Below are 17,964 nucleotides of genomic sequence, written 5' to 3' on the forward strand. Positions count from 1 at the left end.
CGGACAGACGGCCGCACAGGGGACCCCCGGTGGCGCGGGGCCGCCGCCCGGGCCGCGCTGCCGGGGGAGGGGGCGGGGCGGGGCGGCCGCGCCGCGCGCCAGCCGCATTCCTGGGATGCCGCGAGCGCTGGACGCGGCCGCGGCCCGGAACGCGCGACGTCAGCGCCGCGGCGCACGCGGCGGCCCCGCGCCCTATATAAGGGCGGTCGTGCCCCGCCGCTGCCTCAGACCGCGCCGGCCCCGCTCCGCGCTCGCCGCCTCCCGCCGTCCCTCGCTCCCCGCACCGCCGGCGCTAGACATGGGCTCCGCGGGCACCCGCCCCGCTCTGGCGGCCGCTCTCCTCTGCCTGGCCCGCCTGGTAAGTGCCGCGGCTCTGCCCGGGGGGGCGGGGGGGCAGCGGCGCGTCCCTCCGCTCCGCTCCGCTCCCCTGCCGGCACTCACCGGCCCCCGCTCTGCTCTGCTCCGCTCCGCAGGCTCTGGGCTCGCCCTGCCCCGCCGTCTGCCAGTGCCCGGCGGCCGTGCCGCAGTGCGCCCCGGGCGTGGGGCTGGTGCCGGACGGCTGCGGCTGCTGCAAGGTCTGCGCCAAGCAGCTGAACGAGGACTGCAGCCGGGCGCAGCCCTGCGACCACACCAAGGGGCTGGAGTGCAACTTCGGCGCCAGCCCCGCCGCGCTGAAGGGCATCTGCAGAGGTAAGCGGCTCCCCCCGGGAGAAAAACCCCCGTCCCCGTAGTGCCGAAGTTTAGTAATTTCGAGTCCATGTATGGTTATGCTTTGTTGTTGGTAGCTTGGCAGAAAGGCACATGACTTCAGCAGTCTGGAATGCGATTCAGTATGTCTGGGCTGCGCTAAACGCACATAAGGAAAAGTGATTCCTGACTAACTTATTGTTCTGGCCCCGCGTCTCCGGGGGGTTGTAGGGAGCTCCGCCGTAAATTGAATTTAACAGACCAGCACATAGCTGCGCTGAAACGAGCGATTCCCACCGCTGACCCCCTCCTTTCCCTCTCTCTTGATCTCTGCAGCACAGTCCGAGGGGAGACCGTGTGAATATAACTCCAAGATCTACCAGAACGGCGAAAGCTTCCAGCCGAACTGTAAACACCAGTGTACGTGCATAGATGGGGCTGTGGGCTGCATCCCGCTCTGCCCGCAAGAGCTCTCTCTTCCGAACCTGGGCTGTCCCAGCCCCAGGCTGGTCAAAGTCCCCGGCCAGTGCTGCGAAGAGTGGGTCTGTGACGAAGGCAAGGATGCGCTGGATGAGCTGGAAGGCTTCTTCAGCAAAGAGCTTGGCCTGGATGATTCCGAAGGCGAACTAACCAGGAACAATGAGCTGATTGCCATTGTGAAAGGAGGCCTGAAAATGCTACCTGGTGAGTACGGGCTAATCTGCGTGACAGCTCAGGGGAGGAGGCGGGAGGATGGCTGTGCCACTCCTCAGACCCCGAGGGAAAGAAAGAAACCCAGGGAGAGGATGTATTTTGGCTAAGCCCTCCTTTTCTCTTCCAGTTTTTGGATCCGAGCCACAAAGCCGAGCTTTTGAGAATCCCAAATGCATTGTGCAAACAACCTCCTGGTCCCAGTGCTCAAAGACGTGTGGAACTGGCATCTCCACAAGGGTTACCAACGACAATCCCGACTGCAAGCTCATCAAAGAGACCAGGATATGTGAAGTGAGGCCGTGTGGCGAGCCTAGCTATGCCTCCCTAAAGGTAAATACAGACTCTCCTGGTGCTCCTCTTCTTTCCATACTGCTTCGGGTAGAGGGTAAAGGCTGGAGAAGAGTCTCCTGCTAATGATGGTGTTGCCTCTCCTTTACAGAAGGGAAAAAAATGCACCAAGACTAAGAAGTCGCCATCCCCAGTGAAGTTTACTTATGCCGGATGTTCCAGCGTGAAGAAGTACCGCCCCAAGTACTGTGGCTCCTGCGTGGATGGCAGGTGCTGTACGCCTCAGCAGACCAGGACTGTCAAGATCAGGTTCCGCTGCGATGATGGAGAAACCTTCACCAAGAGCGTCATGATGATCCAGTCCTGCCGATGCAACTACAACTGTCCGCACGCGAACGAAGCTTATCCCTACTACAGACTAGTCAATGACATTCACAAATTTAGGGACTAAGTTGTGTTGGGGGTGGGATGCTAAACAGAATTTTGAAGTGACCAGCCATGGAGAAAGGACCTTTGATGGAAATGGTGCCCTGCCCATTTGAGGGCAACGTTGAGATGTTACGAGAGTGCACTGTGCAACTGGACACTTAACGCAACAGAGATTTAAGCATACTTAAAGCTTCATAGTACTGGAGCACCTTTACTGCTTCTTTTTGGAGCACCTTATCTAATTCTATACTGTTTTCTGTTTGTACGTGATCAGCTAAATGTTGTGTTCCGGTTATGTTCTTCTATCCTGTTCAATTTAACACTACGCTTCTCCCACCCTTTCCCAACCAAGTTGGAAGTTACATTCCTTCCTGAGGTGGGCACTTGTGGGGTGTTCACAGTGGCAGCTATTATGTACCAACTGTAGGTTAATGGCAAACAGAAATCAGTTGTTTTAAAGCTGAGTATTTTATTTATCAAACTGTAGCTTTTTTGGTTTTCTTTGAGTTTTTTGGTTTTTTTGGTTTTTTGTTTTTTTACCCTTTCCAGCCCCTGTAATACTGGAATAAGTTGTAAATGATTTTAATTTTATATTCAATGAATTAAAAGAATTTATTTATGGAATTAATCATTTAATAAAGAAATATTTACCTAACGACTCTTAGTAGAGCATTGTGGTAGGCAGCAGGCTTAAATGCAGCGAACGCAAGAGCTTCCTGTGAGAAGTCTGAAAGGCTTAGATTCTCTGAAAGTTAAAACAAGCTCTACTACAGCTGTGGCACTGAGCTAGAAAGCCGAGTCTCCGTCTTTGGGTAAATGGTGTTTTGAAGTGGTGCGTGCAGTCTGCAACCCCATGCTCTAGAAAGTACATACAGAGAAAGCTGCTTGGCGTTGAAAGCAGATGTTTGATAGGGAGACTGAAATGTTAATTAGACTGTCAGAGCATTCAAACCGTCCTGGAATTTGCAACATAAGGTACTTCATTAGGATGCGGTGCATGCATGGCAATGTTGAACGTCGGGGTGGAAGCGGTCGTCGGGTCTCACATTTTTTTGGTGGCCGCTTTTTGCAAATTAATACATTTCTGTGGCAGAAGAATGTTTCCTACAGTCTGCAGGAGGTAGTTTGCTTTCACTAAATTCAAATTAAATGAGCTTGAAGCAATGACTTTTGTTAATCCTAATAACCCAGTGATGAAAAGTAAACATACTGTTAACGGGAGAAGAATGTGAGGAATTTCAAGTACTTCTCCAATAGAGTAAAAGGCAAAGCAGCCACTCTTTTCTCTTCCTCACCTCCCCTTCCCGCTTTTTAAAGTAGTAATTACATTTTATACTGTGGGACACAGATGACGTTTGGCTAACCGAGGGAGTCGTAAGATGGCTAGCTGGCACACGGTGAGAAAATGACATTAAAAAAAAAAATGCACTAGAGGAGGATCTGAGAAAGCAGCATCGAGCATTTGTACTGCGCTGGTTAGCGTAACGCTGCGCTACAGATAAGACTGAAAGGAAACCTGCAACAGGGTTGGTTTCTTTTTCCCCTCCTCGTCACTGGTTAGTTCTCTGGCAAAATATCCTCCCACAGTCTTTAGTAAGAAAGCTACTTCTCATAAAAAAAACAGACTGATTTTTGAGGTTTTAGAATTGTGAAGCGGCATCATCCAGTGTCATATAGTTCGACACAGAAGTGGTTAAGAGTCACCTTATTATTAGATTAGACATAAATATTTCAATAAAATAAATGGCCAAATATCTCAGAAGCTCATCTCTGGCAGCTAATGCTTTGCCTGAGAAATTACAGCCGTCTCGCTTCTGCTCAGTCAAGTTCTCTCCCCGAAGGCATTCAAAACTTGAGCTGTTTTGGAATTCACCACCTGGCCACCCGTCTCAGCTGTATCTAAACTTGTCTGTGCAATATCTGTTGACAGCAAGAGCGTAAAATGCAGCGAAGCGCTTTTGTTCGGCTTCTGCTTACACCTAGCACTGAACGCGTCGCCACCTCAGCCGCTCGCTGAGAAGTCATCGGGTTCAGGCGCTGGCCCACGGCGCGCGGAGGGGAAGGGGCGCAGAACGCGCTGCTCACGGGCCCCCGGCAGCGGCGCGCGCGCCTCCCCGTCCCCGCTGTCGCCTATGCTGCAATGACACCCATCTCCAAACCCACGTAAGTAACAGTCCCCCGAAAAATGACATATACCTGCGACTGCGCTACACGCGTAAAGTGCATGGCGGTACCACGCGCGCCATGTACAAACAACAGGGGCCCTTCCGGCTCCCGCCTCGAGCGCGGCTCTGGCCCGGCCCTGGATTTTACAACCTGCGCTTTTGGGCTTTCCGTGTTTCATCGAGTAGGGGGGTCATTCAGTAATCTGCTCACTAGAAAAATGTACTGTTGGGAGAATAAGGGCTGCAGGAGCAGATCATGCAAACGTAAAATACACTAAATGAAATTATCCTGCTACAAAGAGAGGGAACGAACCCCACTAAAATGAACTGCAAGTCCTCCAGAGCTGGGATCTCACACCAATCGATCATCACCCATATAGTCCTCGCTTCACTTTTTGCATTTCACGATTACATGGCAAAACGACTAAACCCCACAATTCGCAATACCGTAAAAGGAATCAGTGTCATATTTTGTGTATCATCTTCGCATTTGCTTTGGAATCTTTATATCCTCTGTTGTTCCAGCAGAAAAAAACCCTAAGTACTAGGCATGAAAATACAAATGATAAAAACACGGGTTCCTTAAGTGTAATCAGCAGGGCTTACAGGTAAGGTTAACGAGCGCAACTATAATTTTATTTCTTGGTCAAAACCTAAAATATCAATATTCTTCTTCAAGATAAATACTAAAAGACGAGGAAGTAGGAACATAATAAATAAGGTACATGACAAGGCGCCATAAGTTTTCGGCACGTTTCGGTGCCAGCAAGCCCTCCAAGCCGCTGTACCCGGGCAAGTGCTGGGGTCACCCGAGGATGGAGCGCGGTGGCACGGGGCACTTTGCTGAATCTGGTGCTGCCGCCAAAAGGAGCATTTGTCAAACTGCAGTTTTAGGACCGAAGGAACGCGTAGTCTTGTTTTCAACGCGCTTACTTACAAGGGTTTGATGGTGGTAACCACTATAATATCAGGGTCACATAAAAAAATCTTCCCTGCTAATGAAGGCAACACAGTGAAGACAAAGCTTCTGCCTCCTGAAGTGCTGCATCACAGGAAACAAAACAGAAGCAGGGGTATGCAGAAAACAGCCTTCCACGACTACAGTAAGTTCTCTCACGGGATGCTGCTAGCTCGCTCTCCTGAAGGAGCAGCAGACGGAGGAAAAGCTAACATCTTACTGACAGTGGGACAGCCAAGCGATTAATTAACCCTCGCTGAGCTGAGCCACGAGAACCTCTGTACTCCATATATAAATTACTGCAGAGCCCACAGCAAGGCAGTCCCCGCCTGGCTGCCGACCCTCCGGTGGACACCTTCTGGGAACGGGCTCATCTCCCCGCTACCGCTGGGAAGCTGAGGCGGCACACGGGCTGTGCAGGAACAGGCAGAGACACCGCGGATGGGTGGGATGGCTGCGGGAGGACTTCCCGTGCTCACAGCCCACCGAAGCTGCATGAATTCCCCCGCGCTCCAGACGAGGAGCTCTGCCACAGATTCGGGGTATGCAGGAGAATTCCTGAGCTACCGCTGCACAGGTCTTGAGGACTGCAACAAGGAAGTTTGCAGTGGGCGGCCAGTCAGGCTTGGAAGTCAAACCTACCTACCTGCCTATGCAGAAGCAGCGACATGTGTTGCACCAGAGGCTTGCTCTTGCCAGGTGCTGGCCCTTCTGAGCCGATCCCGCAGAAAAGCACTTCGATGCACGTGAACATTTTTTTACTTCTGTTTAATCAGTGGAACTATTTCCATGCAGTGCCCAGAGTGCTCAGCACACAGCAAGGGAAGACTCTCTAGTTTTACCGGCTGCTCTGCCTCAAGCCTGTTTTTTCATGTAGACATGTCCCCGTCTTCATCTTCACATTTTTTTTTCTCCACGCTACGTAGCCACGTATAAAATTGCACATAGAAATGTGGAGGTGCCGTGGCGAAAGCAATAACATACAGCTAGCTTTGGAGATGATACCTATATAAACGCATTTCAACTCATGAACAACTGAACTGCATTGAACTGCAGCAAGACTTGGGGTCTAGAAAATATAAATCCTGTAAAAGACGACTTCAACCAACGAAAACATACAATAAGCATCTGTGTCTACTACCCTGTAAAGACCAAACACCAAGAAACTGAATAGATGGTATCCAGTATGCTACGATTTTTTTTCCCCCTAGAAAAAACTACAGAGCGAGGACTTCCACATACACAATTTATGTTGGAGAAGATCCTGCAAGACCGTTCACATAAGCAGCTTCATCTGTCTTGAAGTACACTTACAGGATGGAATGTAGCAACCGTCCAGGAGGAAAAGATTACACAAGGTTTTGTACAGGTTTTCATTTACTAGACAGAAGAAATTTAAAGGTAGGGTGCATAGATTTGCCCAGATGGGAATCTAGCTAGGACATTAACACACATTAACAAGTTAACCTCATGATGAATGCAGTTTCAGTAAGAATGAAGGGACTCCATTATAGACGTCAGTTAAACAGTCAGCAGCGTAATCCAGCACTGTTTTGAGCACACTGATTGAACACCAGATCAAAAGGAGCCCAGCAGATCGTCCGAGTCACAGATTCTCAGAAGCTACTGATTTCCTTCAGCATCTCAAACCAACCAGGTTAGATCCTAATTAGCCCAAGGATTTGACAAAATCAGACATCCAAGACGTCATGGCTGTAAAACCAGTGAGTCTGTTAATGAGAACTTAAAACAGGAAAACATATTTTACTCTACAGAAGCGGATACTCGTGCTGTAGTGGAACAATCCCATTAAAACCAGTACGGATGCCCAAGCACAGCTGAAAGCAGAGGTTGGGAAAAAAGGTCAACAAGGAGATACTGCTGAGAGTTTAGATATGAAAGTGATGGGGACTTCTCAGGCAAGGTTTTAATGCCACCCTGTCTGCTCTTTTTCCTGAATGTTTATACCTCATCCACCAAATAATTTTTACCTCACTGGGACGTACCTCTACTCCCTATTGGCACTCTTGGCAAAATGGACAAGTTCTGGGGCTACAATATGATTCAGTAGTAAATCTGGAAGCGAGGAGTGGAAAGGCAATAGGCAGCTTTCACGGTCACTTCTTCCTCCTCCTTGAGGCAGAACTCAGATGCCAGGAAGAAAGTGGCAATGTGATTTTAAAAACACTTTTGCTTTCTCCAGCAGCTGGGATCATGCAGGAACCAGCCAGCTCCCAGTGTGGTCATTTATTCTCTAAAGCAAGACTCCCTCTCCCCTCTCATTTCTATCCCTGCTTCTTTGGCAGATTACTTTTAACCCACTCTGACTTGTCTTGCAACAGCCGTACTGATGCAACTGATGCAAAAAGCTGCCTAATGCAAAAAGCTTACATAAATGAGGGCTACTGTGCCAGTTAAAAAAGAATAAAAATCCACTGTTTCTGTCACTAGTAGGAGCCAGTAAGTCCACAAAGACTTCCCCTTGCCCCCGAGGTAGGCAAGGCTCTAGTGGCTTTCCATATTTTACCACTCTATCGATTTTTCCTGCCAAAAAGCCTACTACAGTAAGAGCCTGGAAATGCTTTTCGGCAGGAAAAGTTAGCAGCGAGGACATCAGGCCAAGCCAGTGGAACTTTGCTTCCAAAACAAAAAAATGTTACAATGCAGAGAGCCAAGGAGGGAAAGCAGCTCTCGCACTAAAAGCATCCTTAGAGCTAAGTCACTGTCCGACGGGTCGCTGAGGCCCGGCAGGCCGCAGTGGGAACACGTTCCTGTTATCGCAGACAGGCAGGCCGCAAAACAACTATCCTTGTTTTTTCCTGGTTTTACATGTCATCTGCAACTTCCCTTTCAGTTTCAGTATTTATTTCGAGTTGTTTCTGCTGCCATTTCTTGTTTGTCTTGCATACTTGTGACTTCCTTCCATTTCACCACAGATTTCCCCCAAATAAAACCATATGCACTGCCATAGCAACATTTTAATACAAACACAGGGTAATCTTTGTTCACTGAAGTACAGAGTTCATTTTTTTTTTTCTCTCTCATTAACGGAACCTGCATCTGCATACAGTTTAACTGAATGTCATAGCAACAATGTAAACACAAGTTTAAGATATTTTTTCCTTTGGAGGGAGGAAGAATAAATGTTTTAAGGAAAAGAGCGTGGGACTTCAGAAAGCAGAATGAAACGTTTGTGACCAAATACGGCCTGAAGTTACATCATCACAGCTGTATATTTACTCTCTAAAGCCTGCGAGGTGTTATACATTCTCAGTTCCTACAGATGTCAATAGAGAACAGCCGTAACTGGTAGGGCAAGGTCTGAATCGGAGCTACGCTTATACACAGCATGGAGGCTGGACTTCTGTCAGCACTACAGCGAACTTAGAAATTCATGTACTTTTTTAGACTGGAGTGCTCGTTCTGCACGGGGAACGGTTTTACTCCCAATGCAAAGCAAAACTGCACTGTTCAACTGGCGTAACTAAAATTGGTCCGGCACGCCTCTAAGACCTAGCGCTAACCGCACGTTTCGCAGCATAACCCTCTTTTCCTCTACGGATCAACAATTGCTTATGTGGTGATAAATACAGTAAAACCTAGAATTCAGATGTGTTCGTTCAAAACTTAGCTGTTACACTGACAGGGGGTATAACGTTGTTTACCCAGGACAACTCAGCAACATATTCCTCATACCCGTGGGCTGTCATACAAAAAAGGAAAAGAACCACGCTGTCTCACATGGCTGACTCAATCCTACCTCGCAGCTATTGCTATGCGTTTAGCTATGCTCTATTTTTGTCCGTTATGGCTTGTGAAAGGGATGACTTCATTAAGCTTTTAATTTCTTTAAGTGGCATGTTCATTCAGGACAAGAGCCTTTGCTCTTTGCTTTGTAAGCTGATGGTCCTTCGGCTCGAGCACGCTGTGAGGGTTCAGGGTTTGAAACCTGAGAAGTCTGAACATTAAAAGAAATGCCGTAACAACGCTATACACAAATAGCTTGTTCCTTCTGTGACAAGTAGTTTATAGAGGAAAATAAATGAGTAAGCGTAGTAGGCATAAAATCAAGCACTCAATGCAAGCTGGTGCTGAATGATGAAGATTAAAACAACATCACAGTTTTCATTCACAGACCTCATCTGTGCTCAATCAAGGCAGAGTCCTGTAGGGATCCTTGTATAATATGATTGCAATAGTATGTTTTCAAAATGGACAGAACTGAAGTCTTCCGGGCAGCCTCAGCTCCGTGTCTTGTGTTTCAAGTGCTTGACCAGAAATTTAAAAATACAGCTTTTAAAGATGTATTTTCTCCCTTTGGTTTATTACAAGATGCTCATTCTGGGTTAAGTCACTCAGAGAAGAATTAAAGGCTTCCCCCAACTGCCTAGGAAGGTGTTAAAAACCATCTGCCTGGCCAAAGAGTGCATAAACTTCGATTAAATCAGTAACCTTATTATTATGAAGAATTATCACTGCTGCAGGACCTGCACTGGTCACCTGTTATCAGTAAGGCTCTGCTTTTAGCCAGAGACAATAATTTTGATTCATTTTTATAAACAAAATTTGAAAAAGTTTAGCAAAACTGAATAACAATATTTGAATTCCATCTTGGCTTGCATTTGATGAATCACCACTGTTCCAACTAGTGTAACTGTTATCAAAACCAAATAAAAATAGGTAAATAGTAACATGGGAATGAATGGCAAATGCTACCAAGGCCTTTTACTCTCAATTTGATTGAACTCTGGAAGATGATTCCCAGCTTTGTTTGGGAAATTTCAGTTCTAGTAACCACCACAGGAATGCTCCTTAACCAGTTTTTAAAACCTTCTTTAACATAGGAAAAGATTTAAATCTGCAGGATAGATTTAATAGCATCTTCATTTAAAAACAAATTATGGTTGCGTTTGGCTCACAAGGAAGCTTAAACTAGATTTATGTAAGAAAAAAATGCAGGCAAACTCTTTCATACCATTAATGAAAACCTCCAAGAGTGTAGGAAAGTAATGCAAATTACCAATCTGTGTTCCTCAGCCAAAGACTAATCACACACACATGCAGATCAACACTAATACTTGCAAGCACTCCAATTTCCACTGTGTGCTATGAATCTTAACAGAAATGCCATGCTTTTACTCCAGATGAAACATTTTCTGGCAAATGAACTGTGGCAGTTTTGCTGTTCTGCTCTTTTATCGGTGTTATTATGAATGGGTTCAAGACTGGTTTAAAGTAACTTGTGGCTACCAAGTCAGCATGCAGTAATCACTGATTAGGAAAAGCTTATTCACTTTCACTGAACTGAAAAAATATGAAAGCAGCACCTATAGCTAGGAATCCTGGTCCTTTAGAAAGGGTTAAAACAAACAAACATTGAAACAAGAGGTGGGCAGCGGACCAACAATGACTAAAAAAGAAAATAGAGCACAGGTGGCTACTGCCAGGCAAGAAGAAAAACTTCCCTGTTTTACCAGGGGTTGCAAAACACGCAAGGGAAAGGACACATGATACAGCTAGGAGAAAAAGTAGTATGTGACTACAAAGGTCTGATGCTCTTTCAGTAGCTAGATGTCATGGTCAACGATTTTTTAATGACAATTTTTTTGCAAAGGTGCAAAAAAAAAAACTTCTAAAACTTTGAGCATCTCAAAAATCCCCTCCACGCAGCATGACTGGTAAGGAACCGACAACGGGGTGCCCTGAAGCCTCGACTGAGAGCCTGGAAGCCCGAGCCCTCTCCCACACTGCTGTCACAGCCTCCCATTAACCTCAGCAAGTTCCTTCACTGCTTTCTGTTGTCGCAGGAGACAGACAGACTGGGGTAACAACCACGGCAGCAACAACCTCACAGAGCTGTTTACAAAGTGATCACGTCCTTAAGACTTTACAAATGCTGACTTAGCTAGACCCTTGCAAACTAACCCCAAATCTAACCTATGCTGATTCCTGCAAACTCCCCGGTGCAAGTGTGCAGAGGGGCCCGCCTGCCTCACACCACTCGCAGCACACGCTCTTCTCGTCCTCCAACAGACCCCACAGACGCGGCGGACTTGGATGCAGTGGTAAGCGGTCTGGGATCTACAAATCTCAGAAGTTAACAACAGATTTCTGTTGTCAGCAGATGATACAGTACAGGACCTTTTTTTTTTTTAAGGTTTATTTGCTTTTAAGTAGGTAAATATAGTTGATATTCCACTAAGTATTTACAACACCTGGCTTCAGTAGGTAAACTAGTAATACGAGATGCATAACATAAGCATTGTTTAGAAGCCCAATATATTAGCACTAGTGACACTCTATGTATTCATTTCTATTGACTTTAAAACCCATGCTAATTTAGAAGATCAAGGTAGAAGATTAAACATACAGCAACATGCCACCCTGCAAACATGGCTTGACCTGTTCTGAACACATTAAACAAGATTCAACCAAGTAAGAAAAAAATGTGTTGCACCAGGCACCCAAAATGTCACCACAGAAGACTGAAGTCAAAAGAAAGATCATTTGCAGCAGCCAGCATGACAAATAAATACCCTAAAAGGAAATTAATCTAATGAAACACCAGTGGTTTTCTCAGTAAGTTTAAGCATTAAGACTCAAATCCACATATAAATACAAATATGCGATCAGATATTTAAACTCAGAAATCAGACACTGAACTGTTAGGGTAAAAGGAAAAAATACATTGTTGAAACTAACTTGGAAACTTCAAATTTGGGTTACTCTGATTTATTAAAGATACACGGACAAAAGGGTGCAATTAAATAAGAACATAATTTTTTTCTGCAACTAGCAATTCCCCATCTCTTTATTAACATCCCTAAATATGCATTCCTAAATCTAAAAACAGGCAGGCAGTTTAGAAGTGCTGCCTTTAGTGAAGGAAGCCAAACCAAACCACTGAGAACTCAGTTGTATAAAAAAAAGATTTAATTAAATTAAAAAAAAAAAAAAAGGCTCATTCCACCCTCTTCTCTCAAAGAACCTTCATCAACTGTCCCGAATTTCCCCTTCTTCCATAGATGAAAGGGATGAACCGTCACTGTCCGAGTTCTCTGCAGGTTCACTGGCATCTGAGGATGTAGGACACAAACAAAAAACAAACAAGCAATTAGTTTCAGCAGTGTTGTTTGCTCATCACACAGAAGCAGTTTCATATCTTCTTTTCCTTTTAATCACACTTTCCTTGAGGACAGCTATTTTGTAAGACATAACCAGTCTCATAACATGGGATAAAGCCCTGGAGAGGGAGAAAGCAAGACAGTGTTGAGAATTTCTTCTCGTTTTTAAATCTTGGTCTTTCAGTCAAGTAGGTAAGCAGAGTATGTATCCCACACAAAACTCTTCCTCTTCATCCACTGAGAATTTCAAATTTTTCTCTTGGCTTCTTTGTTGTAAATGTTGTTTTCTGGGTTGCTGCATATATATGGCAACTGTAATGAATTATAAATCATTTACACTTTTATTAGCATTTCAGTTAAGATGGGGAACTACTGAGAAATTCTAAACGGAGACGGAGAATTAAGACGGTGCACCTATGTACTCTTTCCACGTGTTCCAGCATCCCTAAGATGGTGTTAAGCTGTGCGAATCCATGAGCTAAAGCTGATGAGGTTAAAGCTGCACAGTAACTTGTGCTTTAGGACACAGCTGTTGTGGTCTGCTGAGATCATATCGTGAAGCACTCACTTCCCAAACTGGTCTTCAGCCTCACACCCTGAGACTCCTTCTTCAACAAGTGCTGACCCCGGTCACCTTCTGGTGAGGTCACCAAATGCCACTGGTCGGTGGCACTCAAGCAGCACAAAAATAAACCACAGCAAAGTAGGCCCATGATTCACGCTCTGCTCTCATTGTTATTTTCAGTATTTGATCCAACTGTGAATTTAAAGGTGTTTTTGAGCATTTACAGTCAGATGCTTCATTACAGAAACGTTACCCAAAGGGAGCTGATGCAGTATAGTTACTGTCTTGTCAAGATAAGCTCTACAGCTGGCAGACACAGATAATACACAGGACACAGTGTGCACCTGTACAGTTTCAGTGGAATTTGTTCAAGAAAATAGAAGCATTTCACCCAGAAACATCAGAGGTCACACTTTGTCTACATTAAATCTAGTGTATAATCAATTAACATTTATATGCCAGATATGTACTGAGTAATGCACAAAGTAAGGATTGGTTTTGCCCCTAAGTCCTGTGAAAGCTTCTATAATCCCCTACTATCTTCAGCCATGACTGACCTTGTATGCTGAAATCAGAGCACCTGTAGTTTTTGCTATAAGCAAGTCAAGCATCAAAACATCACATAACAGAATGTGGCAATCTTCTGACTCACAGTGAAGCTCAACAGACAAATTTTAGCTTTACTTTAGTCTGTTACAGTAAGTTTTATTTAACAGGAATTATAGATTGTCTTCACTCAAAAAGAACATTTTTATGGTGTTGATACCATTGCCTATGCATTAAGATTGCTCAGTCCTTCCCACCATAAAACTGCAGTTTACTTATAATGTAAAAATCTAAACTCTGGGTTTAAATTTTTCAGTGCCAGTTTCCTTCCTCAGTCCTTATTTTCATGATTGTTTTTTTAAAGTTTCAGCCAAAATACTTCAGCCATTTCTGAGAACAAGGATAGGAGAAATAGGCTTTGTCTTTATTAAAATTCTAGCAGTCTCTCTTTGAAGGTGTTTAGCTCTAGCTCTCCCCCAGTCTTTGGGGGTAGTAACTTGAATTGCAGGGGGGAATGGTGATCGTTCCCCAGCACGCGCCTATTGCTGTGGCTATGAAAACTTGCCTCTCTTCTTCCTGGGGAAGGGGTTAGAGCTGAGATTGCTCAGTAAAGAAGCATCATTTTAGAAGTCACATTTCGACAAGACTGTTTCTTGTTCTAGCCTGGGTCCTTAGAAAACAGACCCTGGAGGGCTATGGTAGTCGAAGCCGCTGCACTCCGGCGGACGCCCTGCCAGACGTCCCCTCATCGACGCGGCAGCTGTTTGCCTGGAATGCCGAGGGGAGGTCAGCCGGAGAGGCGCTCCGAGACAGGTGTCCCTCTGGGTGCACAGGGAGAAGGAAGGCAGAAAGGAAAGTCACTACTGGCGGAGACAGGAGGAGCAAGAGCAGGATGGATGGCTTAGGAGGAGTGTGCAACTGATACAAAAAGCCATCCATGTCGAAGAAACTGGACTGCAAGTAACACACAAGATGCTGCAGCAGAAAGGTCACTTCTTGGGAGATGGGAGTGGGCTAAAGCACCTCTCCGATTACACCAGACCTGGATTACAATTACCCTGGAGAGTCTGGAGGCGAACCCAAGATTTCCTCTCTTAATGATTATATGTGAATGCAACTGGTAAGCAAACTAAATACTGTTTTTTCTCCTTTATTCTGTAAAGATGACACACAACAGAAGAGTACAATGATTGTGCCACACTTCAACAAAAGTGATATTTTGTTTTCAAGTGGAGTAACAGCAACAAAAAGCTCTCCTATTTTTATATTCATGTTCGGAACATGCTTTTCCTGAAAGAATCTGGAGTTACTGTGACAGGCTTCCACTCTTCACAGAAAAAGCTCCAAGAACACAGGGTCCACACCAAACTCAAGGCTGAAGTTAAGTGTTAATAGGTTAACTAAGAAGATGTACAAAAATAAATTATGATAAAAGTTGTGAAAAGCATGTTATTTTTGCCATTAGCTATAATCTTTTGCTATGTTATACCCAAGACACCTCCACAGGGAGCTATGCACTTGATTTTTATGGAATCTATAGAAACAGTTAAAAAAAAAATTAAGAAAATTAATGGTTCCCAAAACACGAAAGAGCTGCCAGCGTTCCTTGAACACCAACCTCAGGGATGACTGCTAACTGAATGATCCCCACAGCAGAGGAAGGTTACCGTCTTGAAGACGCACACTTGCACTGCCCTGGAACAGAGCTATCGGCACTCCCCCAGCTATTGCTGGCTATCTCTTCCCTTTGCCCTTCTACTCTGCCTTTTACAGAACCAGCTAGTTGCTGCCGCAGCTCAACCTCAAAATATAGTTGTTCAATCAACACTTATTTGAATCTATACCCTTAAAAGGACAGCCTCCCTACTAGCTCAGAAGACAATGACAACCACCCTATTCAGATTAAGTCTATGAGTCCATCAATTGTAATTCCCTCCTGACATCTAAATCCTAGGGGTAGGGCTGACTACTGAAAAGCAAGGGACCTAGATCAAGAAATAATGGATAAACTGAAAGTACCTAGTTTCCTTGTACTCCAGTATACGTATGTGCACTCCTCAGGTGAATATCAGTGGACCGAGTTGCTCAGACAAGACTCCTACCTCATCCCCTGGCGTGGTGTCTCGCTCTCAGAAGCTCTTGCGGTACATAGCGCAAGAAATGTTTGCATACCGTTTCTTTGAGAGCAGATTGCTCCAATGGATCACTTAGCGTCATCTAGCCAGAACAGCCAAGATGCATGGAAGTTTGATATCACTGGTACAATATTCTCAGTCTCATATTTATTCAGTTAACACATACAGCCATGATTGAGTTGCCGCAGGGAAACAGCCATTGCAAACATATTTCAATGCTTTTCCTCAGAAACGTGTAAAAATTACAGACTGGCTTATCACTGGAAAGTATGGAATTTGATAACTAAGGTGACTAGCTGGGGGACTAAGAGACAAGGGAACTGATTCCTTACATCAGCAGCTGCAGAAAGCGAAGCTGGGACATGAAGCCTTTATACTGGGGAGAAAGATGGAAATTAACTTCAAAATTAAAATATAAATTCCTGCTAGACCAGGACTCTCAGTTAACTCCAAGATGAAAGTCTTCCCTCAAGTAAATACTTTTCGAAGATAACATTGTGCTTTTAACCCACACGGAAAGCTACTTTGCCATTACAATTTCTAATATGTATCCTGTAATTCAGAATTATTTGTCCAATGTTAGGAGTTATGCTAGGAAATAATGGAGAATGATTCCTTTGTATGATTAGCAGGCTTACTGAAAACTCATCTTCCTCAGACAGCTTGACTTTTTAGAAATAGCCAACTCTGTTAAACTTTGCTACATGAAAAATTTAGCACAAGTCTCAAGAGTTGTTTTACCTTAATGGCTAAAAAAATACAAAAAAAGAATCAAGCAGCAGTAAACAAAGTTAGGAAAAACACATACAATACAGCTTATGGATGTAAGCCATCGGCCAGCAGTTTGAAGACAGAGCATTCATAACAGCTTTTTTGTAACGATCTTTTAGATTCAGAGGGAAATACAACCCATACTGCACATTCCTGGCATTATTAATAGGTGTATCCTTAATTATTGCTTTATTTTACTAAAATATCTAAGTCTAGCATAACAGGAAATAAATATATGCTTACCTTGGCCAAGAATCACCATGTCATTCTTCAATGTTTTCAAGACCACAAAAAACGTTGGATACTCAATTATTATTTTGCCTTTCAAATTGTCTAGGAGGCTTCTACTGGCATCCAGTTCATTGTACCTTAAAAATAACAGGGAAGTTTATTTTGGATTTTAATACTACCAAGGACATAATGTATGCTTTCTGAAGGAAGAAGGAAAAAAAAAAAAAAAAAGAGAAACTTTTCTGGCAATTTACAGGATTTTCAGATGATATCATGTTCAGAAGAACTATCTTATGATTCAAATTAGATATCCAGTCTTATTATCCAACGACATAATTTTTTTAAACCCTCCTAATATCTAAGCATAAGAACATGAGGAGAATCAAAGTAAAATTTCTCTAAGGGCTGAAATGTTTTATGAGTTCTTATATCTTTACCAAAATCAGATATAGACATAAGGTTATCAAAATGTATGTATTTACCAAGATCAGATTCTAAATCAAAAGTAACACTTAATGTTCTACTTATGGCTTAATTTACATGGTTTAATTTACATGGTTAGTAGTGTACCTTATTTATCACGTTTGGTTATGAATTATAAGTGAAGCACCAGGAAGATGAAATAAAAAGCATATCTGAACAACTACTCAAGCAAAGGTATATTGGAAGCACTTAGAGCTCTGTTTTTGTAGAAGTAAGGGCTCTGATACCCAGGGCACTGGGGCAGTAAATTCTAAAAGATGGTACAATATCCCTGTTTAGCCTAAGCAAATCTCTGCTTACAGCAGCATCCTCAAGAAACTCCTTGTAGAAATCCCCACATGCGTGTGTGCTACAAGAGGCGCATGACCAGGATGCGCAGTCCTTTCCCAGAAATGGGCTCCTCTTCACCCTGGAGGGTGAAGCCAGGTGCGTAACAAATGATGCCACAGTAATAAAAAGTAAACTGAGCATCTTCTCCACAATTATTTCCTAGAACGGTAATATTCTCTCCCAGCTCTCTAACTGGAAACCTGGACGTGGGATTTTGGGGAAAGGAAGGGATATTTCAAAGCCCTTTGTAAGAGAAACACTGTTGCTTTCACTTGCTATAACTGCAGCATCCAACAGATGCTCTGATATTATTACACTGCAATCTGAGTTATGCAATTCTTTCTGTAACCAGTATTATTAAATTACTACTAAGCTATTGTATCAGTTAAAGGCAAATGAAGTTCAAAACCAAAATACACTGTGGGCAATGAGTGGAGTATTTCCCATAGCTGCTCTGCTTTCTCTGATCATTAATGTATTAGGCAGTTGGCTTTTCTTTTGCCAAACCCAACACTGGATGGGTGAAGGAAATTATATCCTTTATGATTTACAGTAATGT

The 17,964-nt window shown here is 44.2% G+C and overlaps 2 protein-coding genes across 5 annotated transcripts in view; one reads left to right on the forward strand and one right to left on the reverse strand.

Moving 5' to 3' along the window:
• Positions 1–212: 212 nt before the first annotated feature.
• On the forward strand, positions 213–2,758 carry CCN1 (cellular communication network factor 1). The gene is made up of 5 exons (XM_087732096.1): positions 213–358; positions 474–690; positions 1,024–1,371; positions 1,508–1,710; positions 1,820–2,758. The coding sequence occupies exons 1-5, from the start codon at positions 299–301 to the stop codon at positions 2,117–2,119; spliced, it is 1,128 nt and encodes a 375-aa protein (XP_087588222.1). The 5' UTR covers positions 213–298; the 3' UTR covers positions 2,120–2,758.
• Positions 2,759–11,293: 8,535 nt separating this feature from the next.
• Positions 11,294–17,964, reverse strand: part of ZNHIT6 (zinc finger HIT-type containing 6) — a 34,546-nt gene continuing 27,875 nt past the window's right edge. Inside the window, exons 8-9 of one of the 4 annotated variants that reach the window (XM_087733679.1) lie at positions 16,605–16,729; positions 11,294–12,296 (exon numbers count right to left, since the gene is read on the reverse strand). In XM_087733679.1, coding sequence (XP_087589805.1) covers positions 12,214–12,296; positions 16,605–16,729 — 208 coding nt within the window. In that variant the 3' untranslated portion in view covers positions 11,294–12,213. Of the gene's footprint in view, positions 12,297–16,604; positions 16,730–17,964 lie in introns of those variants that run through there. The other 3 variants (XM_087733680.1, XM_087733678.1, XR_015699084.1) reach the window with 3 other exon arrangements.

The sequence above is a fragment of the Nipponia nippon genome, unplaced genomic scaffold (assembly GCF_047370975.1).
Source record: "Nipponia nippon isolate SJK-2023a ecotype South Korea unplaced genomic scaffold, ASM4737097v1 scaffold_5, whole genome shotgun sequence".
Classification (NCBI taxonomy): Eukaryota; Metazoa; Chordata; class Aves; order Pelecaniformes; family Threskiornithidae; genus Nipponia; species Nipponia nippon.